The following is a 17,420-nucleotide window of genomic DNA, read 5'->3' as shown; positions in this document are numbered from 1 at the left end:
ATGCTTCAGGTTAAGAACAGTTTCAGGTTAAGAACGGACCTCCGGAACGAATTAAGTACTTAACCCGAGGTACTGTACAGTATATGCACCGCCGCGTTCCTCCATGAGGACTTGATGAAGCGAAGTGTATGCGTTCGCGGACCTATGGCTCTTTTAATCTTTAGAATTTATATGGGGCTTTTGAACCAGTCAACGATCAAGGTGCTTCTCATACAACAGCCGCAGGAAGGTTATCCAGTGTCAGCCCCACTTTTCCAGTTCAGAAGGCAGAGAGTGAAAAATAAATCTTGCTTAAAGCGCCCCTGGCAGGCGGGAAATTTGGAGCAGGGTCTTTCTATTCCTAGCGCAATGTGGCAGCTGCTGCAGTACGCTGGCTCAGCTTCATTAACGTGTGACCCTGAAATTGCAGATTCCCCCCCCATTGATGCCTAAGTTCAGTGCTAATTTGTGTCGCGAACCCGTTTTGTGCCGCCCCTCAAACGAATAACTGACACTCAAACTGGGGTTGCAAGTAAATGTCCCAAAACCCAACCTTGACGATTGATTCCAAACTGGTGCCAAAGTAGTGCACTGGTTTGGTGCTATAATTTGGTGCTGTAATGCCAAAAAATCCAACCTTGTCTAATTGACTCCAAACAGGTGCCAACGTTTTGTGCCGCAAACCCCACATTTTGTGCTGCCTCCTAAACTGAGTAATGGACACTCAGACTAGGGGCCGCAGGGACACCCCAAAACCCAACCTTGTCTGACTGACTGCAAACTAATGCAAAAGTTGTGCAAATGGTTTAGTACTAAACTTTGGCATCGGATTGGAGGGGGATCTGGAATTTCGGGCTCACACATTAATGAAGCTCACCGACTCTGTAAATGGCTGGGTGTGCAGCTGGGAAACACACAGCTAATCTGGCTGCCCAGCTGATGTGCCCATCTAGTTTACAGTGGTACCTCGGGTTACATACGCTTCAGGTTACATACGCTTCAGGTTACAGACTCCGCTAACCCAGAAATAGTGCTTCAGGTTAAGAGCTTTGCTTCTGGATGAGAACAGAAATCGTGCTTCAGCGGTGCGGCGGCAGCGGGGGGCCCCATTAGCTAAAGTGGTGCTTCAGGTTAAGAACAGTTTCAGGTTAAGTATGGACCTCCGGAACGAATTAAGTACTTAACCCGAGGTACCACTGTATATGTAAAACAATACACAAACATTGCAAGAAGAAAATATACACAGAAAGGAGAATGCTATGCCAGAAACAGCTTCTGTGATGGGTTTTCTACTTGCATTGCTGGTTTGGGACTAGTGTGTGAGTGTGTGTGTGTTTCGTTTTGAAACCATATGGGAACATTCAACATTGGTATGCCTCACCTCCTGCTGGCTGAAGTGGCACAGCCTGCCAACCGTCCCCTTCCTCATTCTGCTGCATTGGTATGCCTTGTCTTTTTGTCTTCCAGTTTACATACATGAATAGTTGTATATGTTATTGAAAAGAAGTGGGTACCCTTCTCTTTAAAAGACAAAACAGGCACAGATAAGCAGAACTTGAATGCAAGTTCATTATTGCAGGGGTAAAACTAGGCTCATTTTTGCCTGGGTCAAAGATCCAGTTTGGCACACGCACACCCCATTCCCATTTACACACACACACACACACACACACACATGCTAGGAGTCTCAGTGGTGCCCTTCTGGAAGCTTCACGCTGTGGAAGATCACCAGCATTGCATACCAAAGGTCCCAGGTTCAATCCTTGGCATCTCCAGCTAGGAAAGCCTCTTACCTGAAGCCCAGGAGAGCCACAGTTAGTCAGTGTAGGTAGGCAGTATTGAATAGGCCGGAATCAGGCCTTCATGGGGGGGGGGCATCTTTGGAACCCACTCCCTTTAAATATCAGATACAGACTTTATTTGTTCTTTCCACACCTGTTGCAGATATTCCTTTCTTAACAGTCCCTTCTAAATGAATATTGGAATTGGTATTGGATTTGAAATTGAATATATATGTGTGTGCGCGTAATAGTTGTTGTTGCAGTTGTTTTGCGTGCAATTCAATTATGTTTTTATTGCATTGTAAATTACTATGTGATGGATGTTCCTTAGGAAATGATTCATAAATGAAATAAATGTTAGCCAGCCTGCTATGCTCACAGCCAGAGGGAAGGCAGCTATCTTGGTAAAGGCCACACGAAAGTTTGGAGCCAGCCTTGTATCAGTGACAAGGCAGAAGCCCCCCTGCTCCGGGCAAGGAGCTTTAGATTAATAATGTACTGTTATGTACAGTAAAGTTGAAATTAAGCACACTCAGTATGGCACCAGCCTGTATGACTGCAGCCACCAAGCAACCAAATCACGTAACTCCCAACACTTGTGCACAATGCAAGATCTCCTTTGATATCCCCGTCTGCCACAAGTAGGCTGAGCAAGCTTTGTAACATCTGTCCAGCCCTATCTGTCTAGGCTGTTTTGTGCCCTCGTTATATGCTGATCTTTCAGGTGCTGAAATAAAAATACTCAGCATTTTCCTAAAAGGGGAAGAGCCTTCAGTATAACTTATCCTTACCCTGCATAGTAAACCTACCCTTCTCATTACATGCCAGCCTGATATTACCCACACAAATACAACATCATCCCATCAAGAATTAGGAGCATAATGCCTGAAAAAATCATGAATGGCCAGCTACTGGGAACACGCAGGACAAGATTAGTATTGTGCAATCTATGCCAATGGTGCAGATTTGACTGGTCATTATACCAAGGGCTTTTACAGTCTAAAATAATGTCATTGGAAAACCAGGCAGGTGGTGTAGAAATGTTTTAAATATCATATTTTTCCATGTATAAGACGACCTTTTTTTTTTTAACCCCAAATCAGTATTTTTGGGTTGCCAAAGTTGTTGATCGCCCATGTACAAGACAACCGCCCATTAAGAAAATGCCTTATACACACAAAAAAGTAGTAATTGTGGGAAAGCCTTTCCATTTAGTATCAGTAGAATCACAAGCACTTGCTTGATACCAGTGTGTTTTATAGAGGTTCCGTCAGGCTAGGAGAAGATTCAAGGACCCACATAGCCATGAACCTTCAGCCCATCAGTATCAGCCTAACCTACCTCACAGGGGTGCTGTATGTGATAGAACACCATATTTGTTGCCTTACGCCAGGATATAAATGAAGGAAACTACATTGCAGAAACTGTGTTCCAAATTAAAATAGGCTAAAGTAGTTTTATACAGCAACAGTTGTTGTCAGCATCAATCTCAAGATAGTGGAGTGTGCTCCCAGGGGTGAAGTCAAACCACGGTGTTAGTACCTATGCGACCTCTCCAGAGCAGTGACCAAGCCTAGGCAGTGAGTGGAGGTCCTGAGCTTCCCAGATGACAAGACCAGCCTCTCGGCCTCACTGATGTAGTCCAAAGAAAAGCAGAGCAATATGTTTGGTACCAGCTTTGTTGGAGGAGTTGCTGGAAGGAAGTGTACAAGGCGCCATCCAACCACCTTAGGGACAGGTTTGTGTAGGGTTTACTGCTTAGCCTTTTCTTCTCCCAAAATGTCCTGCAAGGCAGCAGGTATTGATTTTTCCTTGGGGTGCACTCCTGAAGCCTTTTCACAAATGAGTATAGCCGTATGGCAGTGGAGGTTTAGGATTAGAGTTTTCCTTCTCCTAGATGGGTTACCTTCCCAGGCTGATGAGCCCCATCTGCCCCTCACTTCCATCTGCACCAGATGCAGAAACCGCCTTCTTGACTGTTGGACCCACTACTGGGTCTGTTCAATCTGCTGGAGCCTGTCTTTGCAGGGGTAGTCCCTAATTCTCTGGCTTAGCTGGCCAGCTGAAATTTTTTCCTATGGTATGGCCACTGTAGCATGCTGACAGCTTCTAGGAGCCAGAGCTGAGAGCTGAGTGCAGGGTGGGGATCAAAGGTGGACACATCCAGTGTCTACCCCTCCTATACCTACTACATCCCACAGCAGCAAATTTGTATTAGTTGTGCTCCATACAGATGGCCAGGAAAGTTTGACTGTTAGGCTAATTTGGCCTTTGGTCTGACTTGACTAAGCACAGCCATTTTTAGGTCTTCAATATCAAGGTTAAAGCACGCATTCAGAAATGATTGAGATGAGGAGGAGGAGGAGGAGGAGGAGGAGGAAGAAGCAGCAGCAGCAGCAGCATTTGGATTTGATATCCCGCTTTATCACTACCCTAAGGAGTCTCAAAGTGGCTAAAATTCTCCTTTTCCTTCCTCCCCCACAACAAACACTCTGTGAGGTGAGTGGGGTTGAGAGACTTCAAAGAAGTGTGACTAGCCCAAGGTCACCCAGCAGCTGCATGTGGAGGAGCGGAGATGCGAACCCGGTTCCCCAGAGTCACCATCTATTTTCAAGGGCCTCTATATCCTCCAAGCACTAGTCTGGAGGCCAGAACAATCCCAACACCTCACCTTGTGGCTGGTCAGACTTGATAGTGCTGGTTGACAACCCTGAAAAATAAGGTTATCACTTGTATGGATCAATGAATGATCTCAATATCATGGATGGAAAGACTGAAGCATTTTATTCAAGAGGTAGATTAGGGCATGACCTGAAGGCACATGAAGCTACCACTCAGGAGATCCAGGTCTGGTCAATACTTGAATGGGAGACTGCCTAGGAACCACATGTGCACTGAGCTTTCATGATGGAAGATAGGCAGAATAGAAATGTACAAAAATAAACAGTCGGACCACCAGGGGGCAGTTGCTTCAGGGCTATGTTAAGACTGCAAGTTGACTTTCCCCTTAGTGCATATTAAGTACCGTATACATGGATGCAGCACTTGTGAACACAGCCTGTTTACGGACTGTTGTCTGGTTGGATCCTATAAAGAAACCAAAGCAACAGAAAAGCTCTCATTGCAAAAAAATGGTTCACCAGTAAATTATTTCCAAAAGCAATTCACAGTGGAAATACCTAGCATCCATATGTTGGCTAAAGGAGACATAGGGCAATGCAGGAAGTCACAGACACAAAGCTTAATTAGTTTTTTATTTTAAAAACTTCAAGGCATGAGATCATCCTATTTAAAAAGTGGCTGTTAATTCGTAAACTGAATAGAAGTATTGAGGACTTAATTAAAATGCATACAGTTTAACAAGTTTCATGAGTTACGAATAATTATAAACAAAAAATTCACAAGATTACAGAATGTGAACATATTTTAATGCAATGTTGTTTACTAAAATGGTAAAATTATTTACACCATGTATCAACCCACTGACCCCTTCCCCTTATTGCTCAATTCTAGTGTTTTCAAGTGAAAGTGATCAGTCATTGTCAGGACACTAAAATGCAATATTCACAGTTGAGCATGTAGAGTTCTGAATCTTAAATCAGGACAAGAAAATGGATTTTTGAATTTATCAGTGTTAGTCATATTCAGGAACAGACCCACTGAAATCAATGGGTTTTTCAATGGGTCGGTTTCAAGTGTGACTTAACATAGGATATCTATAATACATTCCACAGTTTGGAGTGGGGCAGAGCCTCCCAGTTCTGCAATACTGATGTAAATTGAACAACCAGTATACATACTATATACAAAATAAGGTGGTACACTTCTGGACTGTACCAGAAGTCTGCAGGTGTGCAGTATCCAATATATGAATGCTCTCCCAAATTAAAAGAACCTGTACATGTAGTAAAATAGTGCATCAAGGAGATAGTGTGGCCCGCCCCCTGTGGTTCTAGTTTAGTACATGCGGAAAGCTTTGTTACTTATAATTTGGAACATATGTAGGACACTCCTCACCTATGGAATTCTACCACCTCTCCTATACCATACAAAATGGCTTTAAACCTTGTAGGGAACAACAGCATAAAATCAGTGACAGCGTTTGGCTTGGGTTTTCCAGTTTGCCAATGAAATTCCATAGCTTTATGTATACAGCTCTGTACATCTGAAATGTTCAAGGCACTTCCTCTTCCACTACTTGGGCATGTTACTATAGATCAGAGATGGGTAAACCTGCAGCCTTCCATATGTTGCTGGGACCACAGCTCCCATCATTGGCCATGCTGGCTGGGACTAACAGGTGTTGGGAGTCCAACTTCTGAAGGCCTACAAGTTTCCCACCTCTGCTGTAGATCTACTTGACTGTTACAGGTTATGAAAAAGAAAAGAGGAGCTTCTGTTGGGGGGATGGCCCAACCGCACACAAAAAATCAACTAAAGAGGCAGCATGGAAGGAGCAACCAATTCAAGATGTAAAGCACTCGAAACAGCACTAGGGAATGCTGAAAACACAGTAGGGAATGTGAAAACCAAGGAGATGCTCCACAGAATCATTTGTAAAGCCACTAAGTATACTGGGATGCACCTCTCAGGTGGTGTGTACATTAACTCAGAATAGCAGAACGGCTTGAGCAGAACTTGGGTTTTTACAGAATTAGACTCTGGGGTGGTATTCTGTCCTCACAATCCTACTCAAAGTAGACCCACTGAAATTAATGAACCCATTAGTCATATCCCTTACCCTAATTTCACTGGGTCTACTCTGTGTACGGCTGGAGTTAAATACTACCCCAAATATAATTTACTTTCAGACTGAAGCCTACGTGGTTCTATCTTACAAACATTTGGATATTAATAAAAAGATGACCAGATCATGAGCCAAGTAAAGTCCTCCACATTCATGGGTATTGAATACAATGTTCTCAAGTGTTGGAAGGGAGAAGTGGACAGTAATAAGGATGGGGGTGGGAAAATCATCCACGGGCTGCATCTTGGCTCCCCATGTGGAACCCTCAATCCTAGAGCAATCTGAAGGTGAAGAGGAAGTCAGGTTTGGGGCAATCTTTGTAGCTTTACACAAAGCTCATTCAGCTTACTGAAAACTGAAAGGGCTGACATCCCCATTCCTCATAACATTTCATTGCTGTTGAATCAGTATGAGGACAAGAGGAAGGGGGGAGGCTCACACTGTGTACACATGCCTCAAATACTACCCCAAATAGGATGAATTGGGTAGTATTTTACATCTGTAAAAATGCAATACTTACATTATTTGAATAAACAAAATTCTGCATGCTACTATTAGTAGCAACACTGTTGGGCCATATTTTTTTCATTAGAAATTGAATTAACAAACATTTGGCTCTTGTACACCTAACAGGTAACACATATGGACCCTTTGTCAGACAAACTTTGGAATTCAACTGAGCTTTTAAACTAACTGAGACTTGGAAGATTTGTAACCTAATCCTACAAAAGAGGAAAAGAAAGGTTAATTGGAAACAAGTCACACTAGTGTCTATGGAATTAGCTTCTACATAATATGATCAGAATGAGAAAGTGGAGGTGTTTTTGTACAAGTCTTAATTTAAGACATACTACCAAAATGAAAAAGCTCCAAGCCTGGCATAGTGTTATGATTATTTGAAGCAAGAATGGGGTGGGGTGAGAATCCCACTGTAACCACTGAGCAAAGAAATGACATGCATCTAAAAAGACACATGGATAGTATTCAGAATTCATTACAAAGAGTGTCAAACACACGCTCAAATCTTCTCAGTGCTAAGAAACTATCCAAAGAAAAACTCACAGGGGGAGGGGAATAAGAGTAAGATTTGTGGGGTTTGGGCTATTCTGTGATATTCGAATGTGACAGTTATGCACTGTAGCATAAGAAGCTTCAGTTACATCAGGCAAGAAACAATATTTAGACTTACTCTTTTTGGCAATACTGTACATAACTCTCAACACCCTTTATAATGAATGGAAAAACACTACACTGCATTTCACACTGTACCACATTATTTGGCTATTCAAATATTCATTCTGCTTTCCAATACTCCTCTGTTCAATACCATGAACATTTTAACAGAATGTGAAATACCTACACTGAGTAATAAAAAGGTCTAAGTAGCAAGCAGCACCTCAAAAGTTCTATTTAACTGATATTCCATTTTTAATACTCAGTGTTCCATTTTAAAATCCAACTGGATAGCTCTTGCCATCAGGAATTTCCTCCTGGAGCCAGAAGCCTGGGCATCACTAAATATTTCAAGGTTCAAGTTATACCACATACCTTAGAATCCTTTGCTTTCGCAGCTGCGCAGTGTAAAGCATACTAAGGAGCACCCCGTTCAAGTCCATGATATTAAGGATTCCACAGGCACTCTGGTGCATGCACAGAGCTCCAAGTAAGCAATGGCTCCACCATTCTACTAAATGGGCAGCCCTAAACATGCAAGTGGTATATGCATACATAGATGCATGCAAGTTCTTGATGAAACAGGAGCTCTGGTCTGCACAAGAAGCTGCAATGCAAGGCTCATGATGGTGGTAGCTTGCTTTCTTCATCACTGCTGTTACAGCAGAGCCACAAGCAAGCAACATAAAATTGCAGGCACCTTCTGACCCCATTTTAGTCACAATTACAGCAACATAACTGGGGTAAAACTGGAATATGTAGTGTGAAAATACATGTAAACCAAACATTCCAGAGTCAAAGCTAACATATTCATCAAAGAAATATTTCTGATGAATTTTTGGCTTCCCAATTCTTGAATCCTACCCTGCACTCATTAGAGGCTTTTCAGGTATAAGTGGCCTTTTGTGCTCAATATTATTCAGTCCACTGGACAGAGAGATATTCAGATATATTCACAGAATCATAGATGAACACCTCACCTTCAAAATCAATCTGTCAATGAAAACCAAGCAAGGCAAGAGCCACCAAGCTGAGTGCATGTCTTGACATATAATTATTCAAAGAGTAAGTTATTGAAATAGAGGAACCTGGTGGCTTCCAGATCTGCCATGCTATTTCATTAGTACAGCTTACCCAGATTCTCTGAACTTTTTTAGAGGGATAGTCTTCATAGAAGGATGAATCACGTTATGTTGAACAAAATAATATTATAAGAGAATACCCAAGTACAACTCTGCTAAAAAATTATTTTCTTTACTGTATTTCAGTTCTGCCACAGTCCTTAAAACATAATGTAGATTACAATCCTACTCTCTACAATGTCTACTCAAAGGTAAGTCCCATTGAATCCAATGAGGTTTCAATGGTAAGTGGAGTTAGGATTGCAACTTTAGAGATGTTCTCTCCATGAAAGCAGACACTCACCCCAGTGCCATATCATAAAATGCATTTGAAAGTTTCCCCAGTTTCAATGGAAGCTAAGAGGCATGCTGTGGAAGAATTTCAAGCCAATAATCCCATTGGGTTTGTGACTCCTTGGAGATATACAGGTGTTGCAATAATACCTTTATAAATGTGATACATTTTCGCATTCATTTACTAACAAAGTGCACCTGAGCGGGACTTTTGGTAGTATGCACAAACCCATTATTGGCTTCATAGTATGGCACACTAATGGGTCATACAATCAGAAGAATGCTTACAGACATAATTCATAATAAATCTATGTAGAACAAATGTAAAACAATAGGAATTATATTACATTTTGTAAACCTTCATGTAGTATCACACTTAACATTATACAATGAGGCAATATTTATAGACCCATTGTCTATATTGCAAATGAACCCTCACCCTGCTTCCACAATGTAAAATGAGCAACTTTGCAAGTGCAGGACAAAACCAGTACTGCTGTTCATTGCAAGTCTTATACAACTGGATTATCAAAACTGTATTAATAGTTACTGAAAGCTAACCTTGGTTGTTTCTGTCAAGAATTTAAAGTAGTGTGAAATTGATGTACCGTGTCAGAAGGATGTATGTTTGGAAAACAGAGGGATTTCAAAATTCATAAGGCAGCATGCTCAAAAAAGGCTACAAGCAGCACTGATTCTATATCAATAGTGGCTATTATATCTGTAGTGACAACTCTGCATCACTGAAGAAGTTTAAAGTAATAATTCAGGGTACACACAGAAGCCTCATTATTTAACATTAAAAATGTGCAAATTGTTTTCTTCTTAAAACAAAAGAAAGTAACATAGCAACGAAGCTACTCTACTAAAGAACACCTTTGTGTTTAAAAATCACAGAAAAGTAGACCATCTTCTCTCCAACATCCCCTACAAGGCACTACAGGTAGGAAACGACAGATAACATGAAAGGTAATACTGCTCCTCAGTCAGGTCGAAATATGGGATATTTTGGTAAGAATTCTATTAGTATTACCTATGGAAGGGGAAAAAACACAAACATATATTAACCAATACATTCAGCTCATTAGTGTACAGAATATTAGGTAATCTACAAGTAATTAAATGTGTTGGGTAAGATCATGGACAGTACTTTATACCAAATTAATCACTGGCCCATTTAATTCAACTCTTCTATACTGACTGTGCTAAGGCTGTTGGGTGCTAAGGCCCACGGTGAAGTGTACCCAATTGACAATATTTCAGACCTTGCTCCCCCTAGTGGATCCTGAAGGTGCTTTTTCACTGAATCTAACTTGGCAGTTTTCATCTTCTGAGTTACAGCTGCTTTCCGGTTGTTTATTCCTCAAGTGGCACCACCAACAAAGGGCAGGGTTATCAGCAGTTTTGTTGCCTTATATAGCACTTGAATGATCAGTGCAATGTGGGAAATGAAGCTTCTGCAACAATGTGGCAAGTCCATAAAAAGGGAAGCTTGAAACTTCCCTGTTCACAAACTTGGCAGCCACTGTGGCACCGTGCACAACCTTCTCTCTTCCCACTGCTCATGCATGTCACCAGTGAGCAAGTACAGGGCTGGTTACAACAGGTGACTCTGCCAATCTGAAACCTTTCCTGAACAAGTTACACCCCTAAACACATGCAGAGGTCCTAACTAATCCAGGAGGAGGTGAATAATTCAGCACTAAAGGCTATGGGAATCTGAGCTAAAGGTCTGCACATATATGCATGTTACGGAAAATTCCCTGAGTGCCACAACACTCTCAGTCTCAAATGTTCAGAAATTCCAGTATGGTTCTGTAAAATTCAAAAGATATAGACCATGTAATGGAAGGTACATGGCTAAAACCTTGTTGCTACAACCAGCTTGCTTAAGAGCCACAGCTGAAATCTGTGATTTTAAAAAGGTCTGATGGGCCAATCTGCATCACCTCAGGACCAAAGATGATCACATTTACTTAAATATATATATGAACCAGAATGGTTAAGGATGGGGGGGGGGATGACAACGGCGACAAAGGTAAATGTAGATTCATGATATCCACAGGACGAACAGACAACTTCAGAAGAAAATCAATCTGCACCATTAGCAGCATGAGGACCCAGTGCCAAAAATGTGGAAGTCCAATACCGCATGTAACAGATTAAACCAACATATATGGAATGAACAGAAAGGAAACGGGACCGGGGGGGTAGGGGGGAGAGGAGAGGAGAGGAGAGGGACAGCTCTTTCCCACCTATCTAATTTGCACCACATGAGTAACTGGAGGCAAGGAACTGGACTGAAACTACAGCTTGGAAGCACAATACAGTGGCAACTCGGGTTACAGACGCTTCAGGTTACAGATTCCGCTAACCCAGAAGTATTACCTTGGCTTAAGCACTTTACGTCAGGATGAGAACAGAAATCGTGGCGGCAGTGGGAGGCCCCATTAGCAAAAGTGGTACCCCAGGTTAAGAACAGTTTCAGGTTAAGAACAGACTTCCAGAACGAATTAAGTTCTTAACCCAAGGTACCATTGTATCATATTAACCATTCTTCCCAATGCTACCAACTTTCTCCAAATGTTGAAATAAGGCAGACTTTTTAGAAAAGAGAGTGCCCCAGTGAATTGCACAGACAGATACATAACCAATCCTATCCAGGTTTACTTAGAAGGATTTCCTACAGATTTCAGTGGGGCTTATTCCCAAATTAGTATGCACAGAACAGAAGAGCCAAGAGTGTTTTGTTCAAAGTAAGAGCAATTAATTGACAAATCAGACAGAAAAATAGGGAAACACCTTTGTAACCAACAATCTGTTAACAGAGAAGTATAAAGTACTTACATACTCCATCATATTGCTAGTTTCGCATTTCCTTTTACTCAACTTCCAGTGCAAACCAAGCTAGGAAAGTAATATAATGTTTAGCATTACCTTAATGGGAGCATAATATTTAGCATAATGTAACATGACTATCTGTGTGTATAGTTATTTTATCTGTCCATTTGGGATATTAGCATTTGTAAGGCTACAACTGGGGCACATAAGCAATACAGAAGCATCTTTAATCCAGCGATGTGTCTTTGTTAATTGTATACTACTTGCTTATAATAAATGTACTCACACGAAAATTGAAAAAACCCTGAAACACTCCATCATGATTAAAGCAGCCACTTCCCTTCTTACCTTATGATATAGTCTGCTATTTTCCCATTCTAACAACTTCTCAATTGATCTTCTAGTCTAGGAAAGATGACCAAAATAGCATTAGAATATGGATCCAATCAGTTTCCTTAAATATGGCCCATAAAACTGTCCCATGTGTCTGTTGCAATTGACAAGGAATTCTGCAAAGGATCTCTCATCTCTTTGGCTCTACACAAATAAGATAGGATGAAGGAGAACACAACAGATTAAAAAATATACAGTCTTCTCCAGTTTCGATATAGTCCGCATTGAACACTGTTTGCTGTGAAGAACAAGAGCGGAAAGTGTTGTTGTGCTCATACCCTGTTTGTGGGCTTCCTAAAGGCATCTGATTAGTCACTATGGGAAAGACTATATTGGCCTTTGGTCTCATCCAACAAGGCCATTCTTATATATTTTGTTCTGTGAACCATCCTGAGACTTCTGGGTATAGGAAGGTATATAAATTCAAGCAAGCAAGCAATAAAAAATAATATAAAATGAAATATATGACCAGACTGCTTGCAGTATTTACAGAAGTTGCACAGGGGTCAGGAATTTTGATGATCGTTAGTGTCTAGACCCAAAGTAAAAAGTATATCTGGACTGTTCCAATTTAAGATAGATGACAGTGGGGAAACTATATTATTGAACGTTCACTATATACTTGTTCCCAGTCACATTGCTAGGGAACAAGAGCAGAAGAGTGCTATTGCACTCATATCTTGCTTGTGGGCTTCCCATAGGCATATGGCTAGCCATTGTGAGAGCAGAATGCTGGACCAGATCCACCTTCGGCCTGATCCACCTTGGGCCTGATCCAGATCCACCTTGGGACCAGATCCAGCTGGGGTCTGATGTTCTTAGGCTGTCTGATGTTCTTAGGCTGTGCAGGAAGGACTATGAAACAAGAGAGCAGCTTTTTAACCTAGCCTTCTCCAGAAAATGTTCTATATACAGGGACTAGTTTTTTGCTGGAGGGAACATTCAATCATGCCACCTCTAACTGCAGTCTGAAGTAGTGCAGCCGAGAAACATATTATGAGTCATAAGTTTATATCAGTGCTGGGGAACCTGTAGTCATCCAGATGTTGCTAACTCCAACTCCTATCACTGCATGATCATTGTCCATGCAGGATGGGGCTGAGGAGAGATGGAGTCTACCAACATCTGGAGAGTCACAGGTTTCCCACCCATGGCTTATGCCATATTATGTAAAGTACCTATTTTTATCCTAATCTTGCAGTCTGAAGACATGATACACAAGGAAAAGGGAGGAGGAGGGGAAAAGGAAGGTGAGTTACAGTTACAGTTCTTATAAAGACCAGCTGTGATGGAAACAGTACAGATAGGCCAAAGGCCTGTTAGCAGGGGCTACGGTATAGCCTGGTGGAGTAACTGGAAATGAGAAGGGGTTAATTTCCTTCATGAGTGTAAATAATTCCATGGATGAGCTAATCACAGGTACAAGGTCAGACAAGCCAGTGTTCTGACTATATCTGTGATATGTCATGGCAGCTTCATGTGTCAACCTGTAGGTCTGCAGTTTGTCTGTCTGTCTGTTGGTTAGTATGTCAATGTTACCTGTCCACTGATACATCTTTACATGTTACAAGTTATTTAAAGTTATTTAAAGCAACCAAAATACAAGTTATTTAAAGCAACCAAGATACTGTACTTTGTAGTTGTATGCATCTGTATAAATCTATCTGCAAAAACCTACAAGCTGTATATATCTATGTCCATAACTGTTTTACTCAGCCTTATGTTCTGCAACAGTAAACTATCTGAACCTTTCTCAGCTTACATGTGGTTACTGGTACTGGAAGCAACTTCCACTGCGTGGGTATCTCACCTGAGATTCCCATCATAGCCCTGCTTCTTTTCTCCCCCTCTGCTCCCACTGATGGAATAGTCCTATGGGATTCAGTTGTGACACTTTTGGAGTTTTGGCACAAGTGCACAGGGTGATCTTGGTGGCAAATGGTTTGAAGTGAATTAACACTCAAGCAAGAATATACCAACCAGAAAATACTGGGCCTACTGAAATAGCTATGACCTTCATTTCTCTAATTTAAAGTGAGTAGAGGTTCCTAGAGATCTGCCTAAAACAGGCATAATTCTGTACCTTCCTTATTTTCCAAACCTGTGCTGTCTTCTGCTCTCTATCAAAATGAATGCATTATGAGCAATTAGCTAAGGTTTGGGTGACAAGAGCTTTGAAAGCCTCAAGAAGGCAAAACTAAGGCACTTAGGGTTTATTGAAAGGACACCGAACAAATTCAGGCATCTAGAAGTATTGATTGCATTTCTACAGAAATAACTTAATAGGCAAGTAAAGGACTGTTTAGAAAAGAAAATAATGTATGAATCAATTAATTAAAAGAATAAATTCGGCATATCATGGTGTTGTAATGGATTTTAATCATTTGGATATAAATTAGAGCAACAGAGTTCTTGTTGTTTGAAAAAATAATGAGAAAAATGCTGACAGAAAAGGACAGATGTTCTAGGGTCAGTACAAGAAAGATGTGAATTATTTTGATATATATTCAAGAACAAAGGTTTGTGCAACTAATGATCTAAAAGCAATAAAGAAATTAAGAGCTCAAGCAACTGCAGGTAGCTGCTGGTGACACTAGTAGCCTAATATGTGTACTTACTCTTTTGTTCAGACAGACAGCAGGCCACAGACTGCAGCCAAGTGTGCAGCAGCAGCACAGACAGCCACAGAGAAGCCATTTTACACTGATAGGGAGATTCTTCTTTAAACATACATTTACACGACTGATACTTGTCTTGAATTCTTCCGGAGCAACCTGGAAAAACAAGAAATAAACCTATACTGGGAACCATGTATATAGAGAGAAAGTAGAAAAAGAAAATATAATTCTGGGATTTATTTATTTCATAAAATTTATATGCTGCTTGATTGTAAAAAAATATTGTAAAGGCTGTCAGGAATTAGAACTCTACTGCCAGTTTGTGTGTGAGAAAATGCAGTAATCACTAAGGATGAAATTTTTGTTTTAGTTACTCTACAGACACTTTTGGTATTCTTTCTTGTGTTTCTTGCCTGCATAAATAGATTTAAATACTTCAACTTCATACCAAATCAGTTATTCTTATTATCATCATCATAATCAATGTTAAACACAGTAAAAAGTGAGCTCTCTCTCTCCCCACCCCCCACCCCTCTGCAAATACAGTTTTAGCAGGCTACGGTAAGCCCCACAGTCCTTAGGATAATGTTGAATGTGTGAATTATGGAATCCTTTTCAAACATCCTCTCACACAAAGGTCGCAAGGTATGGAAACGTGATGGTCCTCAAGGAGCAAGTGACCAGAATAGTGGTCCTCAGTAAAACAGTGTTTTAGGAAATTAGAAATTTTCTGGAGGAAAAACAACCCAAACACCCAGACAGCATTCTAAGAGATTCCTTTTCAGCCCAGTACACCATAAAAGGGAATAAAGGTGGAGGGAAGGGTCATAATATTTTACAACAGGATACAAGAGAGGAAAGCAGCAATGACCAGCAGGCTCACTCTCCCTTCTTTGGCCATCATAATCACAGCCAAATCAATCACGCCTTGTGCCAAATTACAATACAAAGGGAATGTTTTATGACTTACACTTCCTTGCACTGGACACCAATTTCCCCACAGAAGTCCTTGTTGTTTTAAGATCAGGACAGGAAACTGGACTTTCCCCCTAAAGGATTATTGATTGATCAAGGTGACGGGGAAGTGGCAGATTTAAGGCCATATATCACAAACCAATATTTTCATCCATCAACTAAGAACTGAAAGCTAGGACTGAGACTTCTTGCCTGAACATGCAATTCTGTTGCATGTTGAGAAGATTACCAACATATCCATTAAAAGAATTAAGTGAACAAAAAAAAGGGGACAAGAGTTCAGGGAGAACTCAAAGATTTACCAAGGAAAAAGAATGATTGTAAAGTTGAAGAGGAGGGAAATAAAATTTATTGTTAGGGCCTATATTTTGAGACCTATCCCCATTCTGCATCTTGTCTTTTTAAAGCTCATCCTAGGCTTCCTGCTTACAAACTTCCTTTTGTACAAATTAAAACAAAATCTCAATCCAGTTATCTCAGTTAAAAAAATAATTACACAAAATATGTTCACATTCTTTATTTATGAAGATACTTTGTATTCTCAACATGTATGATCAATAATATAAGAATTCAAATATTAAAAAGCAATCCAGCAATCTGAAATGTGGAGTTTAAACGTAATTGTTCTGTTGCATCTTAATCCTACAAATATCCTTTTTAAATATAAAGGTAAAGGTACAGGATTAAATATACTGTATAAGGAACAAAACACACTCAGCAGAATATCTTCACAATACTTGCTATAACTCAGCAATATCTTACTATTGCTAAAATTAGTATGTATTGGCATTGTTATAATCCAGAATTCCATGATATTAAAAGTGTTGCATGGTAATTGCTACTGACTTTAACTTAAGTATTTTAAGTTATGCCTGTGTTGAAAATGAAATGGATGGTAGTTACAGAACCAAAGATAATATGTGTTCCAGACAGCATCATCATTTATAATTTGTTAGTGCTTAAAATGTACAAGGCACTTTACATTTAAAAGTGTACAGATCCCTATTGCACAAGGTATTAGTTGTGTGCCAGGACATTAGAAAGCTGAAGCAAGATTTGTGGAAATTATAGATGTAAGAGAGAATAAATAAAACAAAATGAGGATTCTGGGAATTGCTAAATGAACCTTGAATCCAATAAGATGAAGTGACTAAGATGTCAACGAACCAACACCTGGTACTCTGCTCCACAACACATTAACTTGAATGTAAATTCCATGAAAATCAGTGGCTGGATCTCAAAATATAGGAGTACAGGTCAGGATCACCATATCTTTCAGTTCTTTCAACATTTAAGACATTCAGCCGACTGAAAGAAAAGCATTTTTGCAATTTACGCGGGATACATGTGCTGACTTACCTTCCCTGTCAGAACAGAGGGAAATTCGGTGTCAAACTTGTTGGTTAAGCCAAACCTTAAAAAACAAAAGAGAAAAAGTATTTCCACCTAACTTGTTTCTAACACCATAAGTTATATATCACTGCTACTTTCCACATCA

At 40.4% G+C, this 17,420-nt stretch overlaps 1 protein-coding gene across 2 annotated transcripts in view; it reads right to left on the bottom strand.

The window, feature by feature from the left end:
- Positions 1–4,996: 4,996 nt before the first annotated feature.
- The window catches only part of CHIC1 (cysteine rich hydrophobic domain 1), a 37,969-nt gene continuing 25,545 nt past the window's right edge, over positions 4,997–17,420 (bottom strand). Inside the window, exons 2-6 of one of the 2 annotated variants that reach the window (XM_083596158.1) lie at positions 17,282–17,336; positions 14,948–15,103; positions 12,285–12,341; positions 11,943–12,002; positions 4,997–10,128 (exon numbers count right to left, since the gene is read on the bottom strand). In XM_083596158.1, the coding sequence (XP_083452284.1) occupies positions 10,078–10,128; positions 11,943–12,002; positions 12,285–12,341; positions 14,948–15,103; positions 17,282–17,336 (379 nt within the window). In that variant the 3' untranslated portion in view covers positions 4,997–10,077. The remainder of the gene's footprint in view (positions 10,129–11,942; positions 12,003–12,284; positions 12,342–14,947; positions 15,104–17,281; positions 17,337–17,420) is intronic. The other variant, XM_083596159.1, reaches the window with a different exon arrangement.

Source organism: Podarcis filfolensis, assembly GCF_964270895.1.
Source record: "Podarcis filfolensis genome assembly, chromosome: Z".
Taxonomy (NCBI): Eukaryota; Metazoa; Chordata; class Lepidosauria; order Squamata; family Lacertidae; genus Podarcis; species Podarcis filfolensis.
The sequence above is the reverse complement of the archived record's forward strand: the minus strand, read 5'-3'. Positions and strand labels throughout refer to the sequence as shown.